General features: G+C 45.6%; 1 protein-coding gene across 5 annotated transcripts in view; it reads left to right on the forward strand.

The window, feature by feature from the left end:
* creb5b (cAMP responsive element binding protein 5b) overlaps positions 1–12,068 on the forward strand; it is a 35,474-nt gene extending 23,406 nt beyond the window's left edge. For 2 of the 5 annotated variants that reach the window (XM_026293036.1, XM_026293039.1), the window contains 4 exons: positions 6,118–6,441; positions 7,576–7,803; positions 8,168–8,276; positions 9,211–12,068. In XM_026293036.1, the coding sequence (XP_026148821.1) occupies positions 6,118–6,441; positions 7,576–7,803; positions 8,168–8,276; positions 9,211–9,365 (816 nt within the window). In that variant the 3' untranslated portion in view covers positions 9,366–12,068. The other 3 variants (XR_003294826.1, XM_026293038.1, XM_026293037.1) reach the window with 3 other exon arrangements.
* Positions 12,069–12,272: the final 204 nt, after the last annotated feature.

Raw genomic sequence — 12,272 nt, forward strand, 5'->3', positions numbered from 1 at the left:
TCATAACACATTATATTTCTCTCTATTGTCATGGAGTGGTCTCTGTAGAGTGGAGGACACAGCTGAGGATCTGCTGGATCAATGTGTGGCTGCCAGTTTATCAGCGTTGGAGACGGGCCAGAATGGGGCCCCTCTTTCACTGCTTGATTTGTTTGAAGCAGAGAAATATATCGTCTCTGGTCATAGTAAGTCAAAGGTACTGTAAAAAATAGGCATGCAGGCATGGTCCTGTTCATTCACGTGATTGGTTGTTGCAATGATAAACACTGTGTTCAACCATAGTTGCTGCAACTACTGGGGTTGGATTTACAGTTTGCACACAGGCTTCACAAGTTAATTGCGGTCTGAACTGTACACTGAGAGGTGTTTATGTTATTTACTCTATACCAAATAACTAAATGCATCTGTCAGTACTAAGCAATACAGCTGAACAGCACCACAAACTGCTGGTTCCTAAATGAGCATGGAGCTGATTCAAAACATCTCTAAGGTGTTTTTAAAGTTACAGGATGAAGGTTGATCATTTCCTAATTGAAATGAGGAGATTTTAGAGGAAATGAAAGCTGTGCGAGTCTCAGAGGTAACCAGGTTCTGTATTTGTGCGAGGACAACATTCAAAGTGGACATTTTAAAGCTAATATGCAGAAAGCTTTTTAAGGAGTGTGTATCCTGGTACATTAATAGTTGAGCTGTTACGTATGTGACATGTATGCCCTGCTGTCTGTATTTGTGTCTGAGAGCAGCTATGGAGAAGTGTTGCATCTGTTTGTCTTTGGACGGCTGTGTGTTGTTTTAGCTGTGCTGATGGGAGGTGTACGTAAAGGCTGTTTGGTCATGGTTCAGGGCCCATGAATGGGATGGGGTTCAGGCAGAGCCAAGCTCGGGTAAACCGGCTGCCATCACCACACTGGACAGAAAGCACCGGTCCAGGCACCACAGGCCCCTCTTGAGCCTGAGCCGTGAACGAGATGCTCGCTGGACTCCGAAACAACCCGTCAGACACGAGAGGGATGGTCAAATAAAGTCTCTTGGGTGAAAGTCATTCAGTTTGATAAGGCTTAGTCAGTATAGACCAGTTCAGTCACTGCATCAACTCTCGCGCCAGTAAACGCTTACAGGTTGGAACCAGTCCTTTTTCTGCAGAAAGGATTGTCACTCAGTCCTTTGACATGTTGGAACACAAGAAGAGTCTTGTGCCTGTGGGGTGTTAACAATTGTAGTCCTAACCCAAAAGTCTATAAAATGGTTTGAATATGTTGATGCAAGAAAAGTGAGGATTTACTGTCACATCTGAATGAAAACCCCGAACACAAACAGGAACACACAGCTCACAATTTACCTGTAAACAATGAGCGGCAATGACGCTGAGTCTCTCTTCAGCCAAAATACACGAGCACTAGAGGGCCGCTGTCACATTTCAGATTACTTTATAAACATGATGTCTCATAATTCGCCTGCCATTTCTCATGCCAAAAATTAAGACATATGTTAGTGTTTATTATAATATTCATGCGCTGTCTGTCTCTCTCACTCTGAGGAATTCTCTCTATCCAACACTGTGGCAGTGGGTGTAGTGATAACCATGTAGGCTGCACTCGAGCAGGGCTTTACAAGAGAGGGAACAGTGGGGATATACAGACTGGAGTCAGAGGCCTATCCATTAACTTGACAGGGTGGAGAAGCTGCCAAGAGTATGAGTGCATGCTTTGGAGCGTTCTCCTCGGTGGGCGTGAGCCTCGCTGCGCCCATACTGCCACAGTTCCTCCGAGCACCACCACAACGTCTGGCCCTGGCAGAACAACCGGTCTATGTCCATCTCCCCCGTCTGTGTCTGGAACCACAGGGCGGCTCTGCTCGGCCCGGCTGTGATCCGCTTGGCCCAGAACCCGAGAGAGGAGAAAGGGGGTGACATTACAGCCCAGCGTTCCCATCAGACTGTCTGCCTCGCTGTTCCCTGAGGAAATCAGTTTAACAGTCCCCAGCTCTTGGCAGGCAGAGGGAAAGGGGTGGAGGAAGAGGGGTGTGTGTGTGTGTGTGTGTGTGTGTGTGTGTGTGTGTGCGCGCACGCGCGCGTGTGCGTGTGTACGTGTGTGTGTGTGTGTGTGTGTGTGAGAGAGAGAGAGAGAGAGAGAGAGAGAGAGAGAGAAGGGGGGATGTTACTGCCTCTCTGGGCGACAGGGAAATCTAATAAAATTGAACTAATGGGGGTGTGGAGTTTTAGGGGACAGAGAGGGTTTTGCAGGCAGGCACTGGTGGGTAGTGATGATGGAGATGGGGATGGAATTAGATCCTCTGAGTGCTTGGCAAAGCAGCAGAGCCAAACTACTGCTCTCAGCTGCAGATGGTGAACCCATGTGGGGTTTAGAGTGTGAGTTAGGGGTCTTAGGCCTTAGTTAGAAATACTGTACGTATATATGCATCGTGCTGCTGTGGTGACAAACAAAAGGCTGACGGAGACGGGAGCGTTTACGTTTCTCTGTGGACTCTTTAATGTGAGGCTGAAGAGCACCACTTCAGACTGATCTTTTCGCACTTAAACTATGACTCCACAGACTGGCTAAATCTGTCTAACCTGCTATAAGGCGCCAGAGGGCTGCAGGTCCCTTGGTAGTATGCTGTTCCACTTTTAAGGGGAATAAAAGTAGTCACCCTGACCTCACTGGGTTTGATTTACCCGTTCTGAGGCAGGCGTGGTCTCTTCACTTTTTTACCTGCTCCATGCCTTCTCTTCCCAGGGTTAATAGATATGAAGTCATCTGGCGAAGAGAAACTCGAGTGTGTTCTCGGGATGTGCCCAGAGCACTCACGGGAACATCACTCACAGCCCCCCGTGTCAGAGAGGAAGCAGCCATTAATAAATATCATTAATGGGTGATCACCTGGTGTCCCTGAAACCACATAAATGAGAAAAGCCTAAAAAAAGGAGCAGGAGGAAAGAGGTCAGGGAGCAAAGGTCTGAGAGGCGATGGCTCCCCTCTGGCAAAGAATGGCTGAATCAGGGCGGTGTCTCAGCAGTGGAAAATCAATAGGCCTGCTACTTTCAGTGCACTGTCACAATGCATGAACTGTGGTGTCAAATGCATGTGATTACAGATATATAGGCTGCTAATTTATAGATTCATCCTGGATAATGCTGACCTTGTCTTTACGGCAACAGAGACTACTAATGTTATTGTCGTGACTTTGCAGTGCTTTTCCAGCTTTCGACACCAGCGGGGCAGATGGTGCTAGGACGGAGTTTGTGCCATCCCATTTGTGAGCGCCCTGTTCCGCCACAGGCTAACACCTGCACTGATTTAATGACTGTTTTCTGTGGCAGCCATGTTGCTGCAGGAGAAGTGTATGTGTATGTGTGTGTTATTAGAGTGAAATGCACATGGTGGTTAAGTTCTGGTGCTCAGCACAGTCTGGGGAACACAACCATGTGTTAAAGAGTCATTAAGGAGCTGATGAAGGTGTTTGAGAATCACAGCCTGCTCATCATCACCCTGCTAACGTCCCTTAGTTGCGTCACTGTGGTTCTGGATACAAAGACTTAAGTTTTGGCCGAGCTGGATTTATCTGAGCTGTGTCTCCTCTCCAGACAGAGCAGGAGCAGGAACTTGTGCAGCTTCAGGAACGAGCTTATATCACGGTAAGGGTCTTAAACTGCAGCTTAACCTTTTCCTTAAAACTGCTTGTTGGTATAGTACTTCCTCCTGTCTTGGACCTGTTTGTTATGTGGGATAGGTTTTTCTGTTTTGGCTCAACAATGTAAATACTGGTATCAGGTTCTGTTTGATAGAACTGTGTGGGTTGTGTTGCTCCTCCATCATACATGGTGCTTTTCTGTGGCTGAGGTTTACACAGTGGCCCCTCAGCTCTTTGACCCCCCTCTGTACTTCGACAGTCTCAGGCCTCTTCAGATGCAGGCTAATTCAATTAATAAACAGATAGTGCTGCCCTGCCAGCTGGACAGCTCTCAGAGACACTGATAAATGAGCACTTGCTGTCTTGAGCTGATGGCGTGTGGGGAGGAGACACTAGAAGCCATCTAATCTCTCCTCACCCTCGCTCTCGCTCTCTCACCGCCCCCCCCCCCATCTCCCTCTGTGTCCTTCTTCCCGGCGCTTGGTTGGCAGGGAGTCAGGCAGCTGTAGTGGCCCCAGATGAGCATTGTACCCACATAGAGACAACTCTTCATTCAGGTTATTGCCTACTCTGTGGGTGAGTGGCAGGACCTTTGCCAACCCTGACTGGTCTTCACCTTCATAAGAGGGCTGGGCCTCACCTTTTTCATGCTGACTCACAAGCTGAAGGCTAAAGCCAAGGTGTTTAGTGACAGCTGTCAGACTCAGAACCCATCCTGTGCTACACGGAGGTGTCCTTGTCAACACTCGGGAATATGATTGATATCTGTAAGCTGTTTTAAATCACTTTACTGTTTTAGTTGCATGTCAGCTTGCTGTTTGTTTTATCTCCCAATAGATATCCAGCATTACGACTTATATACAGACCATAATTCATAATGTTTACAATGACATCCTGTTACACCTAGTCAAAAGACATCTCAGTGCTGCTGTGTTTGTGTAGACCCTGTGGTATTTTAAGTCCTTTCTTGGTGGTCAGAAAGAGGAAGGGCAGTGGTCCCTGAGAGTGCTGCTGCTGAGGCTGTGGTGAAGGTAGTTCGCAGGGTTTGATCAGATAGTGACAAACATTAAAAATAACATTCCTAATAAGGGACAACAGAAAAAAAAAGTGGCTTCAGAAATTCAGTGCAAACTATTGGTTCGACAAGCAGAAACTGCATTCAGCCAAAACAGGCTTGACAGGGTCATACTTTCAATGTGTGGGTTTCATGAGCACCTCTCTGAGGTATGGCAAGCCACGTACTGACAACTAGTCTACTAGTGCAGCCTCATACAAATACATATAGAACTTTGTTATATGCAGTACAAACCCCTAGTGTACGTTTGATTTATTTGACTGTGTCTCTTCCCTCCTGGTAAAAAGCTTTCCACTCACGAACAGTGTGAGAGAGGAATGGAGCGCTGATGCTGTGCTTTGGTTGAGTCCCAGTGTTGTGATCCAGACCAGCTGGATGCCATTCCCTCTGGGAATCATGAATGTGAATGTTGTTAAAAGATATGGAGCCCTGGACACAGAGTGAACTTACTGACAGCAGCTGGGAGAAGGGGGAAGGGAGCTCAGCGAGGAGAGAGAGCACCGTGAAGGAGAATAGAAAACTTTGTGGAATTCATAACAGTAGCCTTGAAATGAATGTCTTTGTTTTCCCTTCTGCTGCAAACACTTTGCTATTATAAACAGAATATAAGTCTAGCTTTTAGTATTTTCTCAGGCATGTATTCACATCAGCAATGTGCTTTTGGTAAAAAGACGTGCACTCATCAAAGTTTAATACTCTCAACACTCCCTCATCCTGTTATTTTTAATGTGGTGAAATGTAAATAAGTCAGGCAGAGGCTGCAGATGTAGATTTCTTGTTTTGTCTAGGTTTGTGTACAACAGATGAAGCCTGAAGACATATTCTGGCACTTACATGTTTGGGTTTTGATTTTTTTTTTTTTCTGGTCCAGCGCTTGTCTTTATGACATGCCCAGAAAAACAGACTGTCGAAGAGAGGTGCATTCAGTAAACACAAGAAACACAAGTGCACTTTCAGTGAGCCTCTCTCTGGTCTCAGTGGTTGGATACATCTAGCCAGTCTGGGCAAAGTAGACCACATGGTTAAAGCAACAAACCTCCTGCTGGGTCAGCAGTGAGGGAGCAGTCTGAGGCTCACACATTGCAGCTTACAAACACACACACACACACACACACACACACACGCTAAGCAGAGAGAGAAGCTATTAGTATTATGAAGAGGAGGGACTGGTAGGATGGCAATCATGGAAGGTAAAGCAGGACAATGACAGGACTGAAGGAGAGGCAGAGGACAGACTAAGTGGCTTTGATTTGTTCTCCTGACATGTGGATTTATGGAGCCATTCATCATGTCATCGTCAGCACATGAACTGGCTCTGAAACTACTGACGTGGTACATAAGAGCAGGTACAAACACAAAATGCCCCTAAAGAATAAATGTAAACGTCACATTTGGTGTCTTTGTCCGCTCAGAGGCTGAAGGCTGCACTTTCACACCACCCGGGTGCCATCGTCAACGGAAACATGAACTCCATGGGTCACATGATGGAGATGATGTCATCACAGCAGGAGCAAGGCGCCCACCATCACATGCACTCACACCCACACCAGCACCTGCAAGCCCCTCCTCATGCGTACCAGCACCACAGCCATCACCACCACAGCCAGGGCCACAGTCAAGGTGGACACCACCACCCGCAGGGACACAATCCCCATCACAACTCCCACAATCCCCACCTCCACCCCGGGCACCCACACCAGACTTCACCGCACCCTCCGATGCACTCTGCCTCACAGGTAAGCAAAGCACATTCCTGGGAGGGAGAAGCTTTTAGATTCACTAACACGTTAACTACATATGTGCCATGACTAGAGCAAGTCAGGGTTTAGTAACCCTCTGAACATGGTAGACGTCAGCTATTAGTGGTTTAGTACGGCTGTACTGGTGGACAAACACATTTTCCCTTGCTGCGGTCCTAATGCCAAGTAGTTTCCTGGCACCCACCTCAAAGAAACACTTTTTTGAGGATGGTCAGCTGCAGGTCAGTGTCTGATGGAGGGACGAGGTCATGTGGAGGCCATAAAGTGGCTATTATAAAAGATGTCTTCTGGAAACTATTCTCCATGTGCTGCTGCGCTGCCAAGCTGTCGATACGTAGCCACAACATGCTCCAGGTGCAGAAGACATTTTGTAAATGCTGTTCCTGATGGCAAACAGACAGCCGTGGCTAATAGTCCTGGAACATCTTAGCTGTGAATATTTTCATTTGAAACTATTTCGTGTGATGTGAGACTCTTTGTCCTTGCATTGTCTAACACCATCTGCAATGACGAGCATTTTGGACGGAGGACAGTCCAACGTCAAGAAATGCAACTCACTGTATGTTCCAAATGTGCCATTAAGGCATTAAAATAACACTCTCTGTATGCACAGTGGCCATTAAGGCAGTTTGTATTTTCCATGGTTCTCATAAAAATGGTAATGATCCGAAGACTGAGAACACTTGACCTTGCCAAGTATATGTCAAGATCCGTCAGTGCATGTGCGGTTTTAGAAACGGGCCTTTTGACTGTATCTGGTGCTGCTAGTCTGAGTGGAAGTGGGCGTTGGAAAACTGCCTCCTCACACCTCTTTAACAAGGTGGGCATGCTGGTGAATCGGTCCAGTCACTCACTCCACCGTTGACGCCCACAGCTCAGATCGTGGGGCACGTGCCACAACCAGATGTTGTTTGTGAGGAAGTTGCCAGACACGGAATAGCTGCAGGAGGTGACGTATAGATGCTTGTTTAGAGACAGGAGGCTTTTAGTACGTGGAGCGGTGACGGCACACAGGTGTGTCCGAACTGTTAGGTCTCGTCGATTGGTGGCAGACAGCCGCTGTCTCATTTAAGTGCTCAGTGGTGCTGATTCTTCTTCTCCATGTTTTAGATGTCCCCTGCCACTCAGCAGATGCAGCCTACACAGACGCTGCAGTCTCCGCCCCCCAGCGGTGGTCGACGCAGGCGAGTAGTGGATGAGGACCCAGATGAACGCCGGCGGAAATTTTTAGAGCGGAACAGGGCAGCAGCAACAAGATGCAGACAAAAGAGAAAAGTGTGGGTGATGTCGTTAGAGAAGAAAGCTGAAGAGCTCACTCAGACCAACATGCAGCTTCAGGTACAAACCCACGAGTCTCTGAACCCACAGACGGCACTTATTGCCACTTGTACCAGCATCTATTCATCACCCTGTTCCTCGTCAAGAACTAAGGACATTATTCTGCTGTAAGCAAAGTAGATCAATCAATCAATACAGATCATTCATACATACAGATACAGAGATATCCTAACTTTTGGTTCCTATGGGTCAAGCTCCAAAAACACTGGATCCTACAATTCCCATAATGCAATTTTTCTAAACAAAGGCTTTCCAGTTAATCCAACATGTAAATAAACCTTATGAACACATAAACAAATGGTGGTTGTTGTGATAAAAGACTGTTAAAGTCTTAAAATGCTTCTTTCTCCTCCCTGGTTTCCAGAATGAAGTGACCATGCTAAAGAATGAGGTGACCCAACTCAAACAGCTTCTCCTCACACACAAGGACTGTCCCATCACCACTATGCAGAAAGAGTCCCAAGGTTACCTCAGTGAGTAACCCAACACAGACATACACACACTCGGGAATTTGACCAAAAACACACACCTTCATCTGTGTGCCTTAGCCCTGCGGTGCAGAAAGCACCACAGTGACTGCCCAGACTCCTTGCCCCTGTGTGCTGGCGTCTAGATCCCAGGCTCGCTGCAGGACTCTTGCTTTGACATATGGGTGTTGCACACCCTGGTAGCTGGCCTGGGATGGGAGTTGGTAGTCTGAATCCCATATGTGACCTATTTTTCCATCTGACAGCACCTCAGCTCACAGAGGCAGCCAGGGAGCAACGTGAGAACGACATCACGGGCTGCATATTGGCGTTCAAACTCTCACTGATGCCTCACGAGCTCACTGATTATGCGACTGTGCCTCGGCTCAGTTGTGCATGACGTCAGAGCTCCACCCTGCGATACAGATATGAGTGACATTTCCATGCAATTAGGATAAGGCACCTCCCTGCGTGGCTTAAGCAGAGGAAAATAACACTCACATCCCCCCTTGGCTGAATGGCTCCTTTATGCAGGAGAGCCAACTCCCAGACTGGGCTGGGAAAGACTTTCATCGATGAGTCTAGGGTTTTGTACAGATGTCACCTTCACTGTGTCCAGAATTCATCAGGCATGTTTATGGAGTTGAATGATTCACATTTCCATTTTTGTTTTATCCATTTATAGCCTATGTTGACAGATGAGGAGCAGCAGTGAAGGTGTGAATTTATTATGTCATTTGTTTGAAATTCATCTCTTTCAGCTAATAAAACTGTCGATGTACAATTATAAGACTCAGTCTGTGTGTATCATGTTATTTTTACTAGCACTTTGCATTTTGAAGCCTTTGTGCAGTTTGGAGGCCACAACATTTACACTTGCACTCACACATGCACTCCACGGGTTGCCCCGTCCTCAGACATGTCTCTTTTGTGTGCCCAGGTCCAGAGAGCAGTCCGGCGGGCAGTCCAACGCCAGCATGCTCCCAGCAGCAGGTCATTCAGCACAACACCATCACCACCTCCACCACAACTGTAGGGGGAAGCAGTGTCCACGGGCAAACCAACCACCGCACAGACATTAACCCCATTCACTAGGGACAAGAGAGACTATAACCCCAGCTGTAGCCCTGACCTCCCACCGCACTCCCTGGCTTTCTGAGGGACTCCAGCTGCACATGCTGCCCCCCTCTCCTTCCATCAAGAAAAACCTCAAAGGCCTGTGAGGCTGTTCTTTATACAGTAGCCACATTATGTATTTTTATAGACCAACCATATTAACGCATAAATGTCGTATGGTTTGTTGCCTCTTTTTTTAAATCTGCTTTTTTTGTGCTTTTAGCAGAAAGAGAGTTTTGCTAATTTCATGCACTGTTTGAGTGAATTTTTCTGGTGTGTAATGGTACAGAATGGACCACGGGGGTCCATGGACCCAGAGGAAAGAAACATGAGCCCAGGACTGTCATCTCTGTACGCAGAACCTACATCTCTGTATGCCTAATGGACTGATAATCAGGCAACCCTTCATCTGTGTGCCACATGTGCACAGTATGTTGAGTGTATGCACATGTGTGTCATACAGAGGACTTTGAATAAGTGACTTGGATGTTGCTGCCTTCAAGTTGTTTTCTGAAACCAAGTCAAACTGTCTCCATGATGTCTTGAAGACAGGAATATGCAAGGTAGAGTAATGATCCTTAGACTGTTAGCATTTTCCCCACCAGTGGAGTTTTCAAGTGTAATCAAATACAGCATGACATTGAAAATACCATGTGATCAAATTGAAGCAATACATCTCACTATTGATCATCTTCTTTACTGTATGTCCAGATTATGATCAGCGTGGCCAGGCCACTCTGATCCCAAGGACATGCGATGCTATTACAGCTACAGAAATGTGCACTGTGATACCAGTGAGGCAGCTCAGGAGTCGAAATTAATTCCTCCACTCTCCAGGACCAACCGAAGCTTTAATTATTGAGGCCTCTTTTTGTGTGTTTGTGTGCCTGGATCCATATTTTGGGTCCAACTTCCAAATGACTGTAACATTCAACTGCAGCTGCATAGTTTTGAGCATGCATGTGAATTATGTACGTTATGTGTTTGCAGTTTGCTCACTTTCCTCTGCAGAACAAAGTTCAGTGGGTGGGTTAAGAAAGAAAAAACATGTCTGAGCAGTGACTGTGGGCATATTTTTATTTTGACTGGTGTCCCAAAACTGGCAAAGTATTTAATGGTTTCTAAAGCAGAGTAGTTTATGCCTGTGCTTTCCAAAATATCACGATGTGCCTGAAGTTTTTCTTAAAATCAGTTGTTGGCTTACTATAGGGAACGGATTGTCCGTAATTATCAGTGTGTTTTTGTCAGCGTACTAATTTACATTTTTTCTGCTATTGACTTTGTTATAGATGTTTGTTGTATGTTTGGGCAAAACCAGCTGACCAAGGAGAAAAGAAACCCATGTTCCATTTGACCTCTGACCTCTTCATCAGTTTTTCTTCCACTCTTTCTCAGGCCTCCTCTGTATTTCAGGTTGGTGATGGATGTACTGATAGACCTGACCTGATCTATCGCCCTTCCAGCCTTGAAACGTAATGCCTTCTCATGTTGACCACAACTCCTCTTCCTTTCTCTCTTTTCTATGACCAGGAATGTCAATTCATTAGCATTACGACCACGATGCACTGTGTTTTACAGTAGGCTGGAAGAAACACATTCCACTGACAGGTGGAGCGATCGCAGAGCTGTCTATGCACTTTGTCCTCTGCCATGCCAGAGGCTAGAATAGCCATATAGCCATGTCCGAGTAATTCTCAGTGATTACCCCTTTTTTCACTCACCAGCTCAAAACTTAACTGTGGTTGGTTTTGTGTAGGGACTGTGCCTGCTTCGTGTTAAATGGGACACAGCGCTTGTATAGTAGGATGAAGCTCAGTTAAGCTCCATGTGTTTGTTAGTTTATTCCCTAAACTACAGTTTTGTCAAAATGAAGGATGTGAATCGCATATGCCCGTTTTCCTCATAACGGGTTACGGCCTAGTGTTCTCGAGGCATTTGAACACCTTTGAGTCTGTGTGTGCAGTTTAGTGCTGAGGAGACAGAGAAACTGCTTCTCCTGAAAAGGGCTGTGTTGTACCAACCCTTTGAACTGAAGCTTGCCTTATTTTGGGCTGTTTTTTAAACCATATTTAGATCGTTAAACCATTCCAAATTAGGTTCTTGCATGTGAAAATATGATAATGACCTCAAAATAACTTTGAACTGGAATCAACATTTGGATGATGTTGCTATTTTAGCGTTTCTTTGTTGACAGGGGACCTTGATTCAGAAAAGGCCATTTGTTACTGTATAGGCAGACAAAAAGGACAGATGGAAGTGCAGTGTGAGTGTGTCTGTGTGGATTTGTGTGAGGGTTGGAAGACAATTCGTACTCATGTTATAATTTTGTTATTTTAAATCTAAAATGATAAATATTGTACATAAAGTCCTTAATTTCTGTAATCCTGTACATGTAATGCAACCACCTTTCTTTTTGAAGGGAGTAAATGTGTGGTACACATTTGTAAATAATGTTTGCATAGCACTTGCCTTTCATTGTATGTCAAGCCTCATGTCAGCGCTTAAGTACATTGTTTATATGTAAGGGACTGATGAAACCCATTTCTGCCTGCATAACTTTGTACATGTTTGTTTCTATAACGACACGGTCTCCGTTTTGTTTTGCATTTGTACAGATGTTAAAGTTATCAATGCAGTTACATTATGGTATGAAAATAAAGCACTTGTTCTGTAACATACTAACTCATGTGGTTTGGTGTCATAACTGACAACCAAAACACAAAACCAAACTGAGATATCTGAAGAATTATATGAAAGAAAACTAATGTTAAAATCTAATCAATAGCATTTCCCGATACTTGTCCTTGAGACATAACTGCTCATTAAATAGTTAGATGTTTTAAAGGTTTAGAATACTCATTAATTATTGAACTGTCTAGACGGCTT

The sequence above is a fragment of the Mastacembelus armatus genome, chromosome 16 (genome assembly GCF_900324485.2).
Source record: "Mastacembelus armatus chromosome 16, fMasArm1.2, whole genome shotgun sequence".
Taxonomy (NCBI): domain Eukaryota; kingdom Metazoa; phylum Chordata; class Actinopteri; order Synbranchiformes; family Mastacembelidae; genus Mastacembelus; species Mastacembelus armatus.